Source organism: Notothenia coriiceps, unplaced genomic scaffold (genome assembly GCF_000735185.1).
Source record: "Notothenia coriiceps isolate Sejong01 unplaced genomic scaffold, NC01 NC01_scaffold00037244, whole genome shotgun sequence".
Taxonomy (NCBI): domain Eukaryota; kingdom Metazoa; phylum Chordata; class Actinopteri; order Perciformes; family Nototheniidae; genus Notothenia; species Notothenia coriiceps.
Window position 1 is genome coordinate 9,103,687 of NW_011369945.1, and position 16,663 is coordinate 9,120,349.

The window sequence follows — 16,663 nt, forward strand, 5'->3', positions numbered from 1 at the left end:
GTGTGCCTTGGCAGTCTTTGGTTGTCTTGCTGACATGACTAAATGAAATCAAAGGTTTATTTTGTAACATAAATAAATTCAGTTTTTTCAAGCAGAACACTTCCATTTAAAAATGAACATATATCAGAGCCTGAGTTTTATCAGAAACATAACGGATTCTGTGATTAATTTCTGATAACAATTAATTGTTGCATTGTTTGTCCTTTTGCTCAACTGTGAGCGAACGCACATCTATAGAGATCTGCTTGGAGAGTAGCTTTCAGTCTCATCCAGTCCACTGGGGAGAATAATAATGAATCTGATAATTGAGGTATTGATAGTTGGAGAGTGAGTGGCGACATTGATAAGTGTGTGACTGAAGGTCTTGAGTCCGATGGTGAGGATGGTTGTCAGACAGACAATCGATTCACATCGACCCGCTGCTCTACACCTCATACGCCACATTTATTCTCGTCTTGAATATCCTTCTCTTCTCTTTTTGTCTCTGCTCTCTATTTTCCTTCCTTCAGTTTTTTCCTGCTGGTGTAGCAGACTTTGGCTTGTATCTTGTATTTGTGAATCAACACAAAAGAGCTGCATTTAGAAGATTGAACAGCTGAGTGTAACAGAGCAGAGAAGAACAGAGCGAAAAACAGAACACCACATGATGCAACACAAGGTTATGTAAGAATCCTTATCTAATACTACAACACATACACACACCCTGGGTATTGTCTCATAAAATACGTAACAGAGTGCAGCACAAGGACAATACAATAGAGAAAAAGGGAGCAAAAGGGGAGAGGAGATGCCAGGGTGCACTGGCCCAGAATCAGACATCTCTCCTGGCCAGCTCACAGGACATTACTGCCGACTGAACTCCGAGTGTGTGTTCTCTCAATCTCCCATATGTGCATATGAGCGAATATAAAATTGCACATAAACGTTGAGTGAACAGCTGAGATTGTCCTGCTGCATGTTTGGGGATGAAATGTCAAGTGAGAATGGAAATTTAAAAAAGCTCTTAATCAACACAGGCCATAGAAGTTTGTCATATTTTACAACCAAAGCTTCTAATAAAGTTTGTGAATGAAGCTTTGAATGTCTGTCGTCATATTATGATGTTGTCATCACTCCATGTAAATAAAACACAAAATCTTCTATTTGAATGTGACATTTTATTTATTTTTTGTTTTTTAAAGGCTAAACTCCAACAATGTCTGATGTCTGATTTGTTAGATAAAAACATTATTTGCATTTTGGAAATGATTTCTTCTATCTCTTTTCAATAAATAGTATATACTGTATACATTTGGAATTTCAGAACTCTTTGGAGTTTTTGGAAATGCTGCAACCACTGGAATCTAGACCTATAAATAGGATGATAATATTCGTTTAGCCTAATCTTCATCTGCAATTGTGAAGAAATTCAGGGTTCAAACTGAATAACCAGACATGCAAAATTGAATGCATTTAAATGTTAAATGATGTCAACGAAATAAGCTTTGAAGCTTCAAAATATTTGTCGCAGCTCTATAGAAAAGACATTTGCTTACTCATCTTGATTTATTATTTTCGTCCCTCTGCAATTATTAACAAAATGATTAGCCATACAGCTCTAGGAATGGGCAATCAAACATTAGGGTCCATACGGAAATAATTCAACATATTATTATAAATATATAAACTCTTGTCATGTATTGTCATACCATTTTTGCCAGATATTCATGGTCCCAAGAGAATCACTCTTACTGACTTTGTTGACCCCTTGACTTTAGCTTTAGTGCCACCAGTGATCATAGTGTCAATGTACAAACTGTATAGCTCCATATCCACTAATCCACGGATAGGCACTACATTTATAACAGATTTATCGCACCCCAATGATGAACGTTTTTTGCCATTTTTGTTTGAGTTCAATGTATCAACACCTACTGAATAGAGTGCCATTAAATTGGCACGCACATTAAGGAACCCCTCAGGATCAAGTTTAACAACTTCCTGCAAGGCAAAATCCACCAGCTTATCAGCACTCTGTGATTTAATTGAATGTTAGCATGCCAAGACTCTTAACCACTGAAGTATGTGAAGAAATGGACGCAGCGTTTCAGGCAGAGATCCATTTATTCCTATTCAAGTTGCTCCGCGATGCATGAAGCCAAGAAGGTTTTACTGCCGAGTATCTTCTTCATCCATATGGGGCCAGGGAAATAAGTTCTCTGAATCAGAGCTATTTTAGTGTTCATAGTGCCAAGTTAATACATCTATAAAAACATGTGCTGCTGGCATCGTAACAAGCATCTCTTTCTGACATTAAGCATATAGTCCTAAATAATGTAATTGACACTAAAGTTGAAATTCTAATGTTTTCCCACCCTTTAATGCACCTCAATGCTTGCGGGTACACATTGAACCCACTAAACAAGTGTGGGAGAATTGTCATTGTAAGAATATTAGTACGATAACATTTGGCTAAAAACACGTTAAAATCCAATAAGAAGTGGATCTACATGGTAACAGTACGGGCTGGAATCCAATCCACCTATACCCTGTACTTAAGAAGTATGCTCTGTGTTTTGTTTTCTAACGTTACACCGCCTTCACTTCCCTCAACTTTTCCTCCCTTTTACTTCCCTTCCTCTCCTGTGTTGTGCTCTCCACCTCTTTCCTCTCTTTCACTCGCCTCCTCTGTCTTTTCCCTCCTCTTCATCATGTATTTCCCCCCCCCCGGGGTACAGATCAATGCTCCTCTCCCCTATAGTTCCACTTCCCCTTTAATCTAACTCTCCTGCCTCATCCTTCTCCTCTTTTTCAGAACTCCCTTTCATCCTCCCCTGTATCTTCAACGTGACAGGCGTTCCCAGTAGGTGCGTGTAGGGTCAGTGAGGGCGCAGTCAAGCTTATCACACATTACTGGCAACATTACTCATGACACATGATCTGCTCTTGCCATGTGTTCAGCATGCATGTATTAGTGTGGCTCTTCACATGTGTGTGTTTTCCTCCAGAAATCGCACACAAAGCTCTTTTGTCTTTTGAAAGTGTGTGTACATCGGGCTCTGGTGTGCATGCAAATGTTTCACCTCAGCAGATCGAAAGCTAGATTAGCTCCCACTGTCTTGCACCTGCCTGTTGCTATGGAGACTGGGTATCCTCTGCGTCACCTGTGCCCATGTTTGGTCTGGCTTCCTGCTCCTTTCTATCAGCTTCCCTCTTTCTTGTCCTAATGTAGTTCAAACCCGGCCGGCACACTAAAACAGACACACACTGAGACACACACACACGTACAGAGAGAAACCAGAGCTCTTAGCTCTTCTGTTAACCCAATGAATTAATAATAGCATGCACATTATATTCAATTCATGCTGTACACACACCTGAACGCTATCATACACACCTTATTAACACAGACATGCATTGGAAACACATGCATCCTAAGAAATGAAGCTAGTTATGTTACTATCTCTTGTTTGAAACAGAATTAGCTTAACTTTGATTAGCGTTTTTTTAAAGGTTCAAGCAGATGTGTTGCTCTTAATGAATCAGCAATTGGGAATAGTTTGGCTCACACCAAAGCAGTGATTACTCGTCATCAAAGGGAGTGTGAATAGAGACACATATGGGCAGCAGAAGTGTGTCATGTGACCTGCTGCACTCCCTGACTGGCATTATACAACTCTGAAAGTAAGGAGTTTTTTTTATTTTTTATTCCACAGTTCATTTTGGTCATGTTATAATTAATATGGCCGCTAAAGAGCTTTGTCATTTGTACATTGTTGTTTTGGATTGCTGTTCTTTTTTGGATGAATTCCTCCATCAGTCACTTTTCTCACAATTTGCTGTAAATAAAAGCAGCATCTTTGATGGAAACCAGCAACCGCAACCTGCAGACAAAAATGTACCAATTTATCAAGCAAAGTGGCGTTAACCCTTCCAATTTAAATGTATTGGTCAATAGGCACTGTTGTGCGACCAACAAAAACAAAGAATGGGCCATGCGAATACATTTCATTAGTTTCCTAATCTACGAAGGAGTGGTAGCCAACATCAGTAAAATAAGCCAGATGGGTAAGGTGTCAGCGTAAAGGGCCCTATTATGCTCATTTGCAGGTTCATAATTGTATGTTGTGCCTCTACTGTGACATGTTTCCATGCTTTAATGTTTACAAATCTGCAGCACCTTTTTTTACCCTCTGTCTGAAACCAGAACCCAGTCTGATCTAATTGGTTAGCTAACCGGCTCTTTTGTGATTGGTCAACCGTTTAGAGATGTCCCGCCCCTTAGCCTATTATGGCGCATTCACACTACAGTGCGGAGCTCGCTTTAAGCGTGCCAAGCCGTGCGGGGCCTGTGATTGGTTGCGCTTACACTTGGCCTAGTTCCGGCCCGGGGCTACTTTTTCACCTTTTTTCTGGCCCGACTAAATCGTGGTTCTATCGAGGCCAACAAACAGGGCCAGAAAAAAGGTGAAAAAGTAGCCCCGGGCCGGAACTAGGCCAAGTGTAAGCGCAACCAATNAGAAAAGAACGGCTGACTGCGGAAAAGAACGCCTAAGTTGTACAAACTATAGCCGCAGCCCTTGTGGTGGCCTTCAGCCGTGTTCACTATTATGTGACTAACCGACAAGTGATCGCTTAGTCACGGTGCTCTTCAGTAATTGCCCTCACTCCCTCCATTTGTTTACTAAAATTTTACCTTTCCACCTTGTGTGTGACGGCGCACACCACTCCGAATAGGGCGTGCCCACGCTCATGTTCGGCCCGACTCCCATTTACTGCCGATTTCGGGCCGGTGTATCTGGGCCTTAACTTTGACAACTTGACAGTCTTGATACAGTGTAAAGCATTTTAATGATGTACTACGTGTTTTGGATAACATGAATGATGTCCAATTCGATTGTGGGGCTGAAATTGTCCCTACGGACCTTGATCAGCCACTGAGCCTTTACCTCAGCATCAATAGGAAATGAATGGAAACTTATCTCCCGATTATAATGGGACGAATTTGTACAAAGGGGCACACAGCAATGTAGTGCCGACTTTCTTACCCACTGGAAGGCCAATCGCTTTTCTTTACCGCTCTTCATCTATGCTATCTATCGCTAACTATATCGCTATCTGTATGCTATCTATCTTGCTATCTATCTATCTGTCTTCTATCTATCTCTCTATATATCTATCTGTCTCTCTATCTATCTATATCTCTATCTCTCTATCTATCTATCTATATATCTATCTATCTCTCTATCAATCTATGCTATCTATCGCTAACTATATCGCTATCTGTATGCTATCTATCTTGCTATCTATCTATCTATCTCTCTCTCTCTCTCTCTATCTCTCTGTCTCTCTCTCTTTATCTATCTATCTCTCTCTCTATCTATCGTATGTATATCGCTATCTACCCGCTCAACCACTCGTAGACCGGAAGTTTACAACCGCACACACAATGAACCGGAAGTTGATAGACGCCATCTTGTGCAACTAGCCTATTCAAGAGTTTTGAATTATATGGAAAATTACTTTTAAAATTCAAAAGAAAAAAGAAAAATCGATGGAGGTAAAGGTAATTTGTTGATATGTTTTATTTTTTCAAAATAGTTGAGATAAAGTCATGCTGATGAAATACTGATGAAGAACTGTGTGATGAATTAAATCCAAACATACTGTACTCTATTAATAGTTTACTGTAGTGTGTGTGTGTGTGTGTGTGTGTGTGTGTGTGTGTGTGTGTGTGTGTGTGTGTGTGTGTGTGTGTGTGTGTGTGTGTGTGTGTGATGTGCATGCGTGCGTGCTTGCTTGTGTGTGTGCGTGTGTGAGCCAAAACGTGTCTTTAGGATTCATCTCATCTCACAGCGCCTGCTGAGCAGCTAGCATGAAAACATAAACACAGCTGGGATAGACTGCTAAATACACACAAACACACACTTGTAGATATGTGCACTCCTGCGTTCACACATACACTATATGAATTATTAAAGAATACATATTAATGAGTGTTTGCACAAACACACATGTTCGTCATAAACCCACACATATACAAACACAGCATAAATGGCCATCAATAAATAATTACCCTCTTCATTAGATGCTGCAGGTCAGCACTTTGTGAGTGTGCTGCAGAGACCAGCTACGGGATCAAGCCATTGGCTTTTTGACCCAGTTACGCACATATAGAGTGGTGCAGTAATTATGTATGTTTGTAGGCTGAGCCAGGAGTAAGCATCACAAGAGCTCCCTCAACTAGAAGCCAACAGGACTTTTCCATTGGATTTTGGAATATTGCAGAAAATAAGCTCTGTGGCAAACACACTTTTAGGATCAGCAGGTTCTTCTCCACATATTAACATCACTTTGGGATTTCTGAAGTGTAAATGCAATTGCTAAAAGTTAAAAGCTAATGTTAGACTATAAACAAACTACATCACAGTCCCATGAATTCACATCACCAGCGCTAAGCTGAAGGTGGCTAATGTTCAACGTGATGAATAGTCATAGTCTCAATTTGTCACTTTGTTAGCAACCGCTGATTTTATGATAAAAGAAGCTTTTGACATTCAAACATGGGATATTGACGTGTGTTATAATGTTTAACAAATGTTTCCAGTTCTTTGTAAAGGCATCCAACCCAAAACAACGTTGACTTTGAGCCGAGGGAACCACAACTGTTAAAATGCCTTTTTAGGACTCATTCCTGCACCTATGGAAGGCAAGCATTGTAATATCAGCACATTCTGCTCCCTCTGAGCAGGTGGACTCATGAATGATATCTGACACAGAGTTTAAGCTTTGGTGAATTGTTGCACCACTTAACCAAGTCTAACTCAAGCCTTTCTTGACATGTAAGAGCTGTTCATTTCAAAAAGTGACACTCTTATACTGAAGTTCTTATACTGAAGTATCACAGTTCATGTTTCTGCTCAGCGTCAACTCGGAAATCTCTTTCAGACTACTGCGAAGGTTACCTCAGGTCCAACTCATACAGATTTAAGGCTAAGCAGCCACAAGCTCCTGAATACTGCCAAATCTATAACAAACTGACACTCTCATGAGCCTAAAGCAGCCATTAATCCACTTTGTCAAGAGCTAGAGTTAACAAAGAACACCACTGTGTAGTATATTTAATTCACAGGCACCGTTCATACTGTGTCGAGAATCCACTATAAATTAGGGAGATTTCACAGCATGGAGAAAACCTTGTGATGGAGCCTGGAGTGGAGAATATCACAAGACGAAAACATATGGGGAGGTGTTTCAGCGGAAGTCATTAAAACGCCTTAAGGTGTGTAATTTTTTGCTGTGTCATGCAGCAAAATGTCTCAAGAGGTAGGAGGTTAAACTGCACCTCATCAAAAACGGTTTCCCTCAATGGGCTGTAATCTAGACAGCATCTGAAAGAAATTCACGCCGTCACTGCATGTATTTATCACCGCACTGCCAGAGAGATTCATCTTTACAAGTCAGTTAGTCTCCCACTGAGTCATAAAAAACTTGAGTTTTTGAAACACGGGAAAAATTATTCCCTTGCCCTGAGATTACACCATCTGGTTTCAAGGTTATTTCAGCTGTTCCTAAAGAAACAATGTCAATATCTGGTCAAATAAAGCACTTCAAGATATATGTTGACTTTTGGGACAGAGGTTAATTACCTCATGTTTTCTGGGCTTATACGGTTCCATTTTAGCAGGGGAAGAATTTACTGGATATTGGCTCATAATCCAATGACTGTCTTGAGCTCTATTACACCACTAGTGCATATGGTAATTACAATAACACTAAAGATTCTGGATACGAACCACTGGTGAGATCATCAGTCGGGAACTATAGACATAGAAGCAAATTAGTTTCTTGGATAATTTAAAGCTGCACCAGAAAAGCAGATGGCTAAAGTTAGCAACTTGATGAAGGTTATTTATTTATTTTATATTTACTTTTTAATTAGCAGCTTAAGCGAGTGTTCTCAACACGTTAGTGGAGGACAAACATAGTAGAAAATGGACCTAAATTCAATAAAGACTCAACTTTAAATTAAGGCAAATGTTACTTAGTTTGCCATAATAGTTTATAATATGTCAGTACCGCATTTTCACAGTTTGTTACTCAGGCCAAAACCAACGTCTTTGGAACAATACAGATGTATGTAACAGCCAGGTTTTCAACCTCTTATCTATGTTTTATGTAAAAGCAATTTACTGTAGTGATTCAGAGATTTAGCAAGCAAATGCAGTGTTAGTAGTACCCATTTGCAACGCCTGATTTTGCTACATTTAACCATAGTATACTAATATTCTGACACATTTGAGCTGCTGAATGTATGACCTGGCAGTCTTTGGATTGAGAACAGACACAACAGAATCTTAGATTTATGACTAGACTTAATATTACATTTCTACATTCACAGGCTTGTACCTTCCAAAGGTTTTCACAGAGACCAGCCTTTTACCAACACAGTCACTGGTCTTTTGCACAGGTGATTCAGCCAGGACAGTTTCATACACATCAGAGCCAACTGGAAATCCTCCAACTGCAAGTCACAACACATCGTCTCAGCTGAAAATGAACGGGCACTTTTACCTCCGGTATCCTGAATGCGTGAAATAGCTTCTCCAAACAGGCCACTCCGTAAAATACCCAGAATTCTCCAAATGACCAAATGTATACTATCTAGGGTACAAGAGTATCTCTAAGCCATTGTGAGGGTATTATGAACCAGAAAACTATACTATGCATATTAAGGAGTATTAATGTGCATGATGCAAGCAGAGCCATTAGAGGCTGGATATTCCCCACTCAGAGGGCCCAAAGCATGATGCAATGTGGGTGATCCATCCACTGAGGCACAAGCTAACGGTAATGAGACTGGAGATACACTGGGGAGATAGAGAGAGAATGAAGCAGTGGACGGATACAAAACACACACACAAACACACTCACACACACATTCAGACACAGCAGCAGCAACCAGTCGGCTGGAAGACTGAATACAAAATGCCTTAGAAATAGACTATAATCCTGGCCAGCAGTGATCAACACTGATAAATATTAATAAACACTATTATGCACAGAGAAAAATAGAGACAGATGAGAGAAAAGATAGAGAGGGAGAGAAAAAAAGGGAGAGAGAGGTGGGGGGGGGCAATAACAAAAGAGTCTTCCTTCTATGTGTTATTGCAGCCAATTTTCCATCTGATGTCCACCTTGTGGTTCTATAGACAATGCAACAACAACACACACTCTCTTCTTATTATCAGCCCATTTCCTCTGTTTGTTTCCTCTGTTGTTTTTCCCCCCACCTTTGGAAGTTGGGATAAGAGATGGGAACAAACACGCAAATGAGCACTCTGTGAATGTATACAGAGCAGGAGAGCTGAAGAAAGAGGGAGATAAACACACGTGTACACACACAGAACAGCATCTCCTTCTCTCTGTCTGAATCAGTCTCATTAGTCATTCTCAGGCTGGAGCGTTGCTGCTCCGCCTGCTTAAAGAGCTGTAGAGCTGGACGGCAGCCCACAGCCGGCGAAGGTCACCCACCATTCACTTTCACTCCTAAAAGACCAACATCTTCCTGATAATGAGGAGACGTGAAGACGTACAGGAGAAAGACCTGCCTTTTGAGCCACACCTGTCATGGCGTGCAGCAGTAGGAGAAAAGTCTTATTGGAATTCAATAGCACTTGGGACGACTCAGAAACCTGTTGATACCGTGCATCCCACAACCATATCAAAACATGGAAGAGTGAAATAGGTAGCGCTGTTTATTGTCAAAGGCTCTTTTGTGAGCATGTTTGCTATTGAACATTTTGTTTCAAAAACAATGTCCAGCAGAAGTCACAGATGTTAAAGTGTCCTGTGACTTCAAGATGCTGCAATTGCCAAAATAATATACATAAAACATTTTATGTCAGCATCTACTGTAGGTCACTACTGGCTGGACTGGCTAATGACCGTTCAGCAGGGGCGGCGCCAGGCGGTAGCTTGCAGTTGCTACAGCAACACCAACAATTGGGCTAGCAACTGCTAAGCAACCCCAAGAAATGTATGTTTTTTTTTTATATATGTAAAATTTATAATTTGAAAAATGATTGATTCGAAAATGATATGCTACAGTACAGTACAAGTAGCCTACTTTCATTCAAGCTCAGCTCCGTGTGTGGCAAGAGCGCACGAGTCAACACACTCTCACTCCATAATCGTCCAGGAGCGACGTTTGTTCAGGGTCCCGTGGCGTGCAGTTGTGAAGCTCCTAGGCTCCTTCAGCTTCATAAAGGGACGCAAATAGCTTTCAACTAATTGCAATGTATTCCCATCTGCAGCGGGATTTGACGCTCATGGAAGCACGGCATTCGTTTGTGTCAGCTGCCCTTAAAGGCAATGTGAGCGTCCATTCCCATTGGATAACGGAGAATTGTACACCCGGAAGTAAGTATTCCCCTTACTGTCNGAACATATTTTACCGTGATTTAATTGTAATACACGTTTCAAAATGATGCCGAAGTAACAACATACTGATACCGGTTAGTAAAAACCATGAATTAATGCTTTGACAAGTCTGCAGACAGACGGCAGGCGAAAAACCTTTTAAAATGCGTGTTTTCTAAATGGAGCTTGGCTAAGCTAACGTTATATAATATTATGCTCCGACCGTCCACACTCACAACAACGGCCTATACAGACATAAATAAACCAGCGACTGTATTCGCCATGACACAGGCAGTCTGTGGTTTGTATTTGTTTAACTTTTGTCTAGTTTCTGAACAGATATGAAGAGCTGTGAGCTCTGAGTGCTAAGAGCTAACGGCTGTGTGGTTTTTCTGGGGCGCTCATTTAAGATGACGTCACGGCTCCGCCTACACTGCGTTACTATAGATACTACCCCAGTTCCTAAACTGTAATGTGAGCGCAGCATTAAAGTGAGCTGGGCCTAATAAGGCCTAACCAAACCGAGCGAGGCCTGCAGTGTAAATGCGCCATTAGTGTGTGTGGGAGAGAAACTCCCTCTGGAGGGAATTTGGGGATTTTAGCCTTTGCGGACCATTAAGCAAAAAACCTATATACTGTAACACACTGCACGGAAAGAGACAATCAAAATAAGCATAATATGGCCTTTTTAATGTTTATATTAAAAAAGTATTGCTGAACTTCAAACACAAACCATTATATATACAGTGAATACCACTTACAACATGACATTTGGTAGTATATATAAATATACTGGCCATATTTTTTAAATACTTAAATGTGAAGGCAATTCCAAGGACCAGAGAAACAAAAAGAAGAAAAATAACAGTCAATGGACAGTCACTTGCCATCGATCACTGTTATTAATGGCAAGTTGTCAAGAAAAAAACATTCCAATGCCTGTGCCTCTGTCAAAAGCATCTCTCTATAAGGAGATTTATATTTAGTGCGTACTGTATTCATTCGGATGCAAAACAGCTGACAAATGACCGGTGAAAGCTGATAGAAATTGACGGCTGCTCCTGTTGCTATAAGCAATCCCAAAGATGGCAGTGCCGATCCAGAATGCAAAGCAGTCCCTGTTCCATTTCTAATAGTGATTCATCAGATCAAATCATTGTATCCCTACTGTAGAACTAGCACACCCTACATATACACCATTTAAATTGCCCTGCTGTTAAACTCAAGAAGAAGAAGTCTAATAGAATTGTGTCTCCAGACGCTGATGCAGCTATTTTGAAAAAGTGTTGTTCTTGGCTAGCTTGCAGTGTCTGCACATGGCAAGACCTTGACACAACTTCACCAGAGGTTGGCAGGTTATTTTTGGCCAGCGAGGCGCCAGGGATCAGACAGCAGAGTCCCATCTGGGGGAAAATGAGGATGAGGACAGAAAGAGACAAGCAAAGACAGACAGATGAGACTCCAGTGAGAATGAAAGCAGAGGAGAGAGGGGATGGGGTCTATCCATGCGTAGCAGGAGGACAAAAAAATCTCCACTGCAGTGAAACACCCTCGACCAGGCTGACCCTCCTCCCCCTCCCTCTCCCCTCTCCTCATCAATTCAGTGGTGCAGCAGCGGCACCGGCATAACAAATCTCTGGCAAAAAAAATCTCCTCAACTTCAGGCTCTGCAGTGGCTTTTGGAAAACACCCCCTTTTTTCCCTCCTGCATCCACAGCTCACACCCATCCCAACCACCCTCACAGCCCCCTCTTTTTCCTAAATTTTGAAAATGGGTATCCCCTCCCTGACACCCCTTGTTTGATATTTAATGACGCAGCCACATTTTCAGAATACACTTCAATTTTTTTTCTCCTGTCCACTTGTTAATTCCTTTATTTTATACCCATACAGTACAAGTCAGCTAAATCTCACCTTCTATTGTGTCTGACTTGAAAAACAACCATCCTTCTCTCTTGACCTACCATAAAGCCCCTGTTACACTGTCCCGAAATTGACACCAGATGGACACACGAATATGGAATTGTGAATTTCGCACGAAGATGGCCCCGTACTTGGTCAACAGCCAAGCAACAGCCGAAGGAAGTACGATGCCTACAGAAGGCCACACGATGGCACCCGAACCACACACGAAAATATGGTCGTAGACTTTACTGATGATTTAGAATTTATCCAGACTCAACGTAAGAGCTTGTGCCTCTTCGGGGGGTGCTAACATTTAAACATACACTTTATTCTCTACTTTCCCCGTCTTGATATGTCATATGTATATGTCCGTCATGTTGTTTCCATAGCAACAACAACTTCCTGTAAACAGCGTAAACTCGCCTTCAAAATAAAAGCATCTAAATAAAAAAGGAAGTTAACCTAAATGACATTTAAGGCATACGAACGAAAGTTACAACGAAAGTAACAAAAACAATGTAATATCCTTTTCAGTTTCACCAAACACAAATTGGGTTATTTACATAATATGTTTACATGATTTTTTTGTGCAATAAATGCAATCTCGATGTCATCGTATGATAATACGATGGCTACACGACGGCATTGCGAGGGCTTCACGTAGCCGTGTTGCCTTCCTAAGGCAATCGGTCGTGTAGCCATCGTATTATCATACGATGACATCGAGATTGCATTTATTGTCACAGAGCAATAAAAACTTTCTATTGTTTAATCTTCCTTTGCAAATTTTTTATGTCTAAAGTCATAAAGAAATCGGGACGACTCCGCTGGGTAAATAAGAGGAGTGTCTGCCGTCTGTTTTCAGCCGGCCCTTTAATATGCTAAATTTTATTTTCGTTACTTAACACCGAACTAATAACTCATTCTTGTACAAAAAATACTTGGTGTGTCGAAGGCTAGACAGATATTGTGGCATGCAAGCACTCAGTGATGTTATCTTAATGCTAGACAAAAATTTAGCAGACGACGACGGTTGTGCTTTTTTTCCCCTTTTCAGCACAACACACTTGTGTCTAGTTGACGTAATTTTAGCACAACCACTTGCTGCTTTACGGTCACTCTGACCCACGGTCTTTTGCTGGGTCATTAGTGGACGAGGGCGAGGAGCGTCGGAGTTTCCCAGCCTGTCGCTCGGGCGTTGCAAGGCGCAGGGCGGTTGTGCCCGTGGGTCCTGGGTGCGTCGAAGCAGTAGACCAAAACAGTAATTGACCACAGTAAAGACCAAGGATTCGTTGCGGGTAACATGTGTATAGTGACCTACCGGGCAAGGCGGACATTTGCCACCGACTTTGGTAGTCTGTCCCACCCGCTCGACCGGTTAGTCTCGTAGTCACCCAAAAAACTACTAGCGCCGAATAAAATTAGACTTCGACTTTATGAACAAATCAACAAATTTACGAGTGAATGTAGAACTAGAGTAATGAAACAAACTCGCTCATATACCTCTGTGACCTGCGGTTCAACGATTAAAAGGAAAAGATTATTCACATAGCTCTTAAAGCAAATCAAAAGAATACGGAACGCCCAAGACGACAACAAATATAGAGTCCTTTAGATCTATATTCGTTTACAAGACCGGACGACGACTAACCAAACGACCACACTTCGCGCGGGTGGGTACTTTGTTTGTATCGAGTGTTAGCGGATATGTGACATCTGCCGGACGAGTCGCCCTCGGCGGGGGGTCCCAGTCAGACACACGGAATTCTTCCACTTAGTGCTTGATGTCGTCGTGGAAACTGCTCGTAATGAGGTAAATAAAACCCCATGTCCTTGTTTGGCTCGTAATTTTGACGCGACACGACTCCATACAAGAAGGTATGGTATGTAGGAATTACGTTGTCTTTATAGTATTAATTAAAGGTATTGTACAGAACGATACGCTTACGTTATATATCCTGTAATAAAATACCATCTGATAAAGTTGAAAAAGGTCAAAGCATTCATAAACGTTAACGATCAGAAGCGATATAACGTATGTTGGGACGCAAAAATCACTTTGTCCAATACATGAGACGTGACAGTTATAAGAAGGGAATGTAAAAACATTTTTAATGTATACGCAACTGTTATACATATAAAGGTTAACAGTTAGCTAACACACGAAGATACGACCCGGATCCGGTGATGTAACAAGTATAACGGGTGGACTTATCCTCAAGGAGTTCAAGATCGTGTGTAGTAAACTCAATAGGTCTTTCATTTTGTCAAAAAGTCCTAAGAACAGTTTTGAGAATACACAGTACAGACATTAGGTGTTAGTACAGACCGATAGGCGTTGACTGATTGTGTTCGTCTAGTTACGACTGACACGCAGAAAGGACACGTCTCAACTTCAGTCTGTAAAGCGTCCACAAGCAGCAGATGAATTTAATAGAAGGAGAGACCACTGGAGCAGTGGAACCTAGGACGAACCGACGCGACCGGTGCGCGAGCTACTCAGAGGAAGTTACGCAGAAAAACAAAGGGAAAACTAGTTGAGGTTACTTGTTAAGCGTTCATAAAGGTATACGAGGCAACTATGAAACCGTAGGAGGAAGCTACTATATGCATGCTACGGTATACTAGTCTATGTAGGAAAGTACAAATCTGTGAGTGTGTGTAGAATATCCCTGATAAATTAGACGGTTTCTTGAAGGAATGCTAAGAATGAAGTCTAACATCTTTAGTTGAGTGGTTACTCGTTGTTTGCGTTCGAACGGTAAAAGTAGGCTTTTGTCCCTTAGGGGGTCCGGAATCTTAATTTACTCTAAGTAGAGCAGCATCACAAGGACATTACGTTAGTGTTTGTGAAGAACGCATAAATGGATACGCGGTCATGGTACATGAAAAAAAGAAGAGTACACGAGCTACTGAAAGTTACTGAACATAAGTACACAGCCGCCACTCGGTGATGTATTACGACTGTAGTACAAGAAGTCTTGTCAAATAATCCTCACCTCCTTCAAAACCAGGTATCGAATGCAGGTAACGAAGTTGACCGTGTAGAAGGTGGCGAGTTGTAAACTGATTTTGAGGCGGTCTTTGAGTCACGACAATGTAAAGCAACTATTCCCTACGTGTCCGGACGTTTGTCGCCCGGCCGTAGAATTAATACGTTCGCGAGGGCGCAGTGAGATTCCCTTTCCACTCTCAACACCGACTCAACAGCTTCGCCTTGTGCGGGTCTACTGTCGCGGACACGTACCTCCCACACTTGGCTACCGTAATACCTTGACCACGATCACGGCGAAGTCGACCTCTCGGACTCACCTCCGCTACCTCCCGCCTCACGCTAGCGTGGTTGGATAACCGGGCCGGAGGCCGGCCCCGTTACGTGCAAGTGACCAATGGGGGGTTTTTGTAAGAGAGAGGAAGTTAAGGGGTAATGACGGGGACGGAAAGATGTGCCGTGCGACGGTGTCCGGGTTTTCACAGGGGTCCTTAGAGGTCTAACCTCAAGTAAGCTGAGAAGAAAGCGAAGATGCCGCTGGAGAACTCCCGAACAGAAGTCTAGCGACTTTGTGCGAGGTCAATGCAATCACGTGAAGCAATTCAATGCCTACGTCTGTTTCCGGTTATTTTTATTTTGAAATTCAGTTCCTGACGGACGCCAAAAAAGCCAGAGATTATGGAATTAAACAAATAAATAAAAACAAGGATAATTGTGTGTTATTGGTGAGTAAATAACAGTGTGTTATTTTGAAAAGAATAACAACTTAGAAGGAAAAAAAGATTTACAAATATACAGATTTCAGTATCCTGAGGCTCTCAGCCCCATTTATTTTCCTCACAGACGGCAACAAAAGTCCGAAATTATACGATTTAAAATAAAAGCAATAATTGTGGCTTGATATTGAGTAAGAACATGCTTTTATGAACCACACAGCTTCCGGTCTTCCTATAACACGTAATGCCGTGAGACTACCAATAGAAATACATTGCTTTTAAAATCGTGCTGTGCAACACGAAAAAAAGGGGGAAATCGTGTTGGTGAACACGAATCAATAGATTGAAAATCGTGTTGGTGAACACGAAATGCCATGAGACTGGGTTGACAGATAGCATACAGATAGCGGTAGAGTAAAAGTGAGAAGGCTAACGTTAACGTGATGGCACTATTTTACTCTTGATGTCTCCAAGACCTACCGAAGGTTAATACAGTGATGTACATCGGCTGGTACAAGCGGCAAGCTCAGCCCCGAGGAGCAAAAGAGAAAAGGGGTTCAAGATGTACATATCCAGTTACATCAACAATTATGAAGGTAAGTGACAAACAAAGCTGTAGTTACTGGCTAACTTTGACAACTTGACAGTC

General features: G+C 41.5%; 1 protein-coding gene across 1 annotated transcript in view; it reads right to left on the minus strand.

The window, feature by feature from the left end:
* Nucleotides 1-16,663, minus strand: part of LOC104965284 (epithelial discoidin domain-containing receptor 1-like) — a 59,447-nt gene that overhangs the window by 34,103 nt on the left and 8,681 nt on the right. The window contains exon 3 of the mRNA XM_010794242.1: nucleotides 4,676-4,683. Coding sequence (XP_010792544.1) covers nucleotides 4,676-4,683 — 8 coding nt within the window. The remainder of the gene's footprint in view (nucleotides 1-4,675; nucleotides 4,684-16,663) is intronic.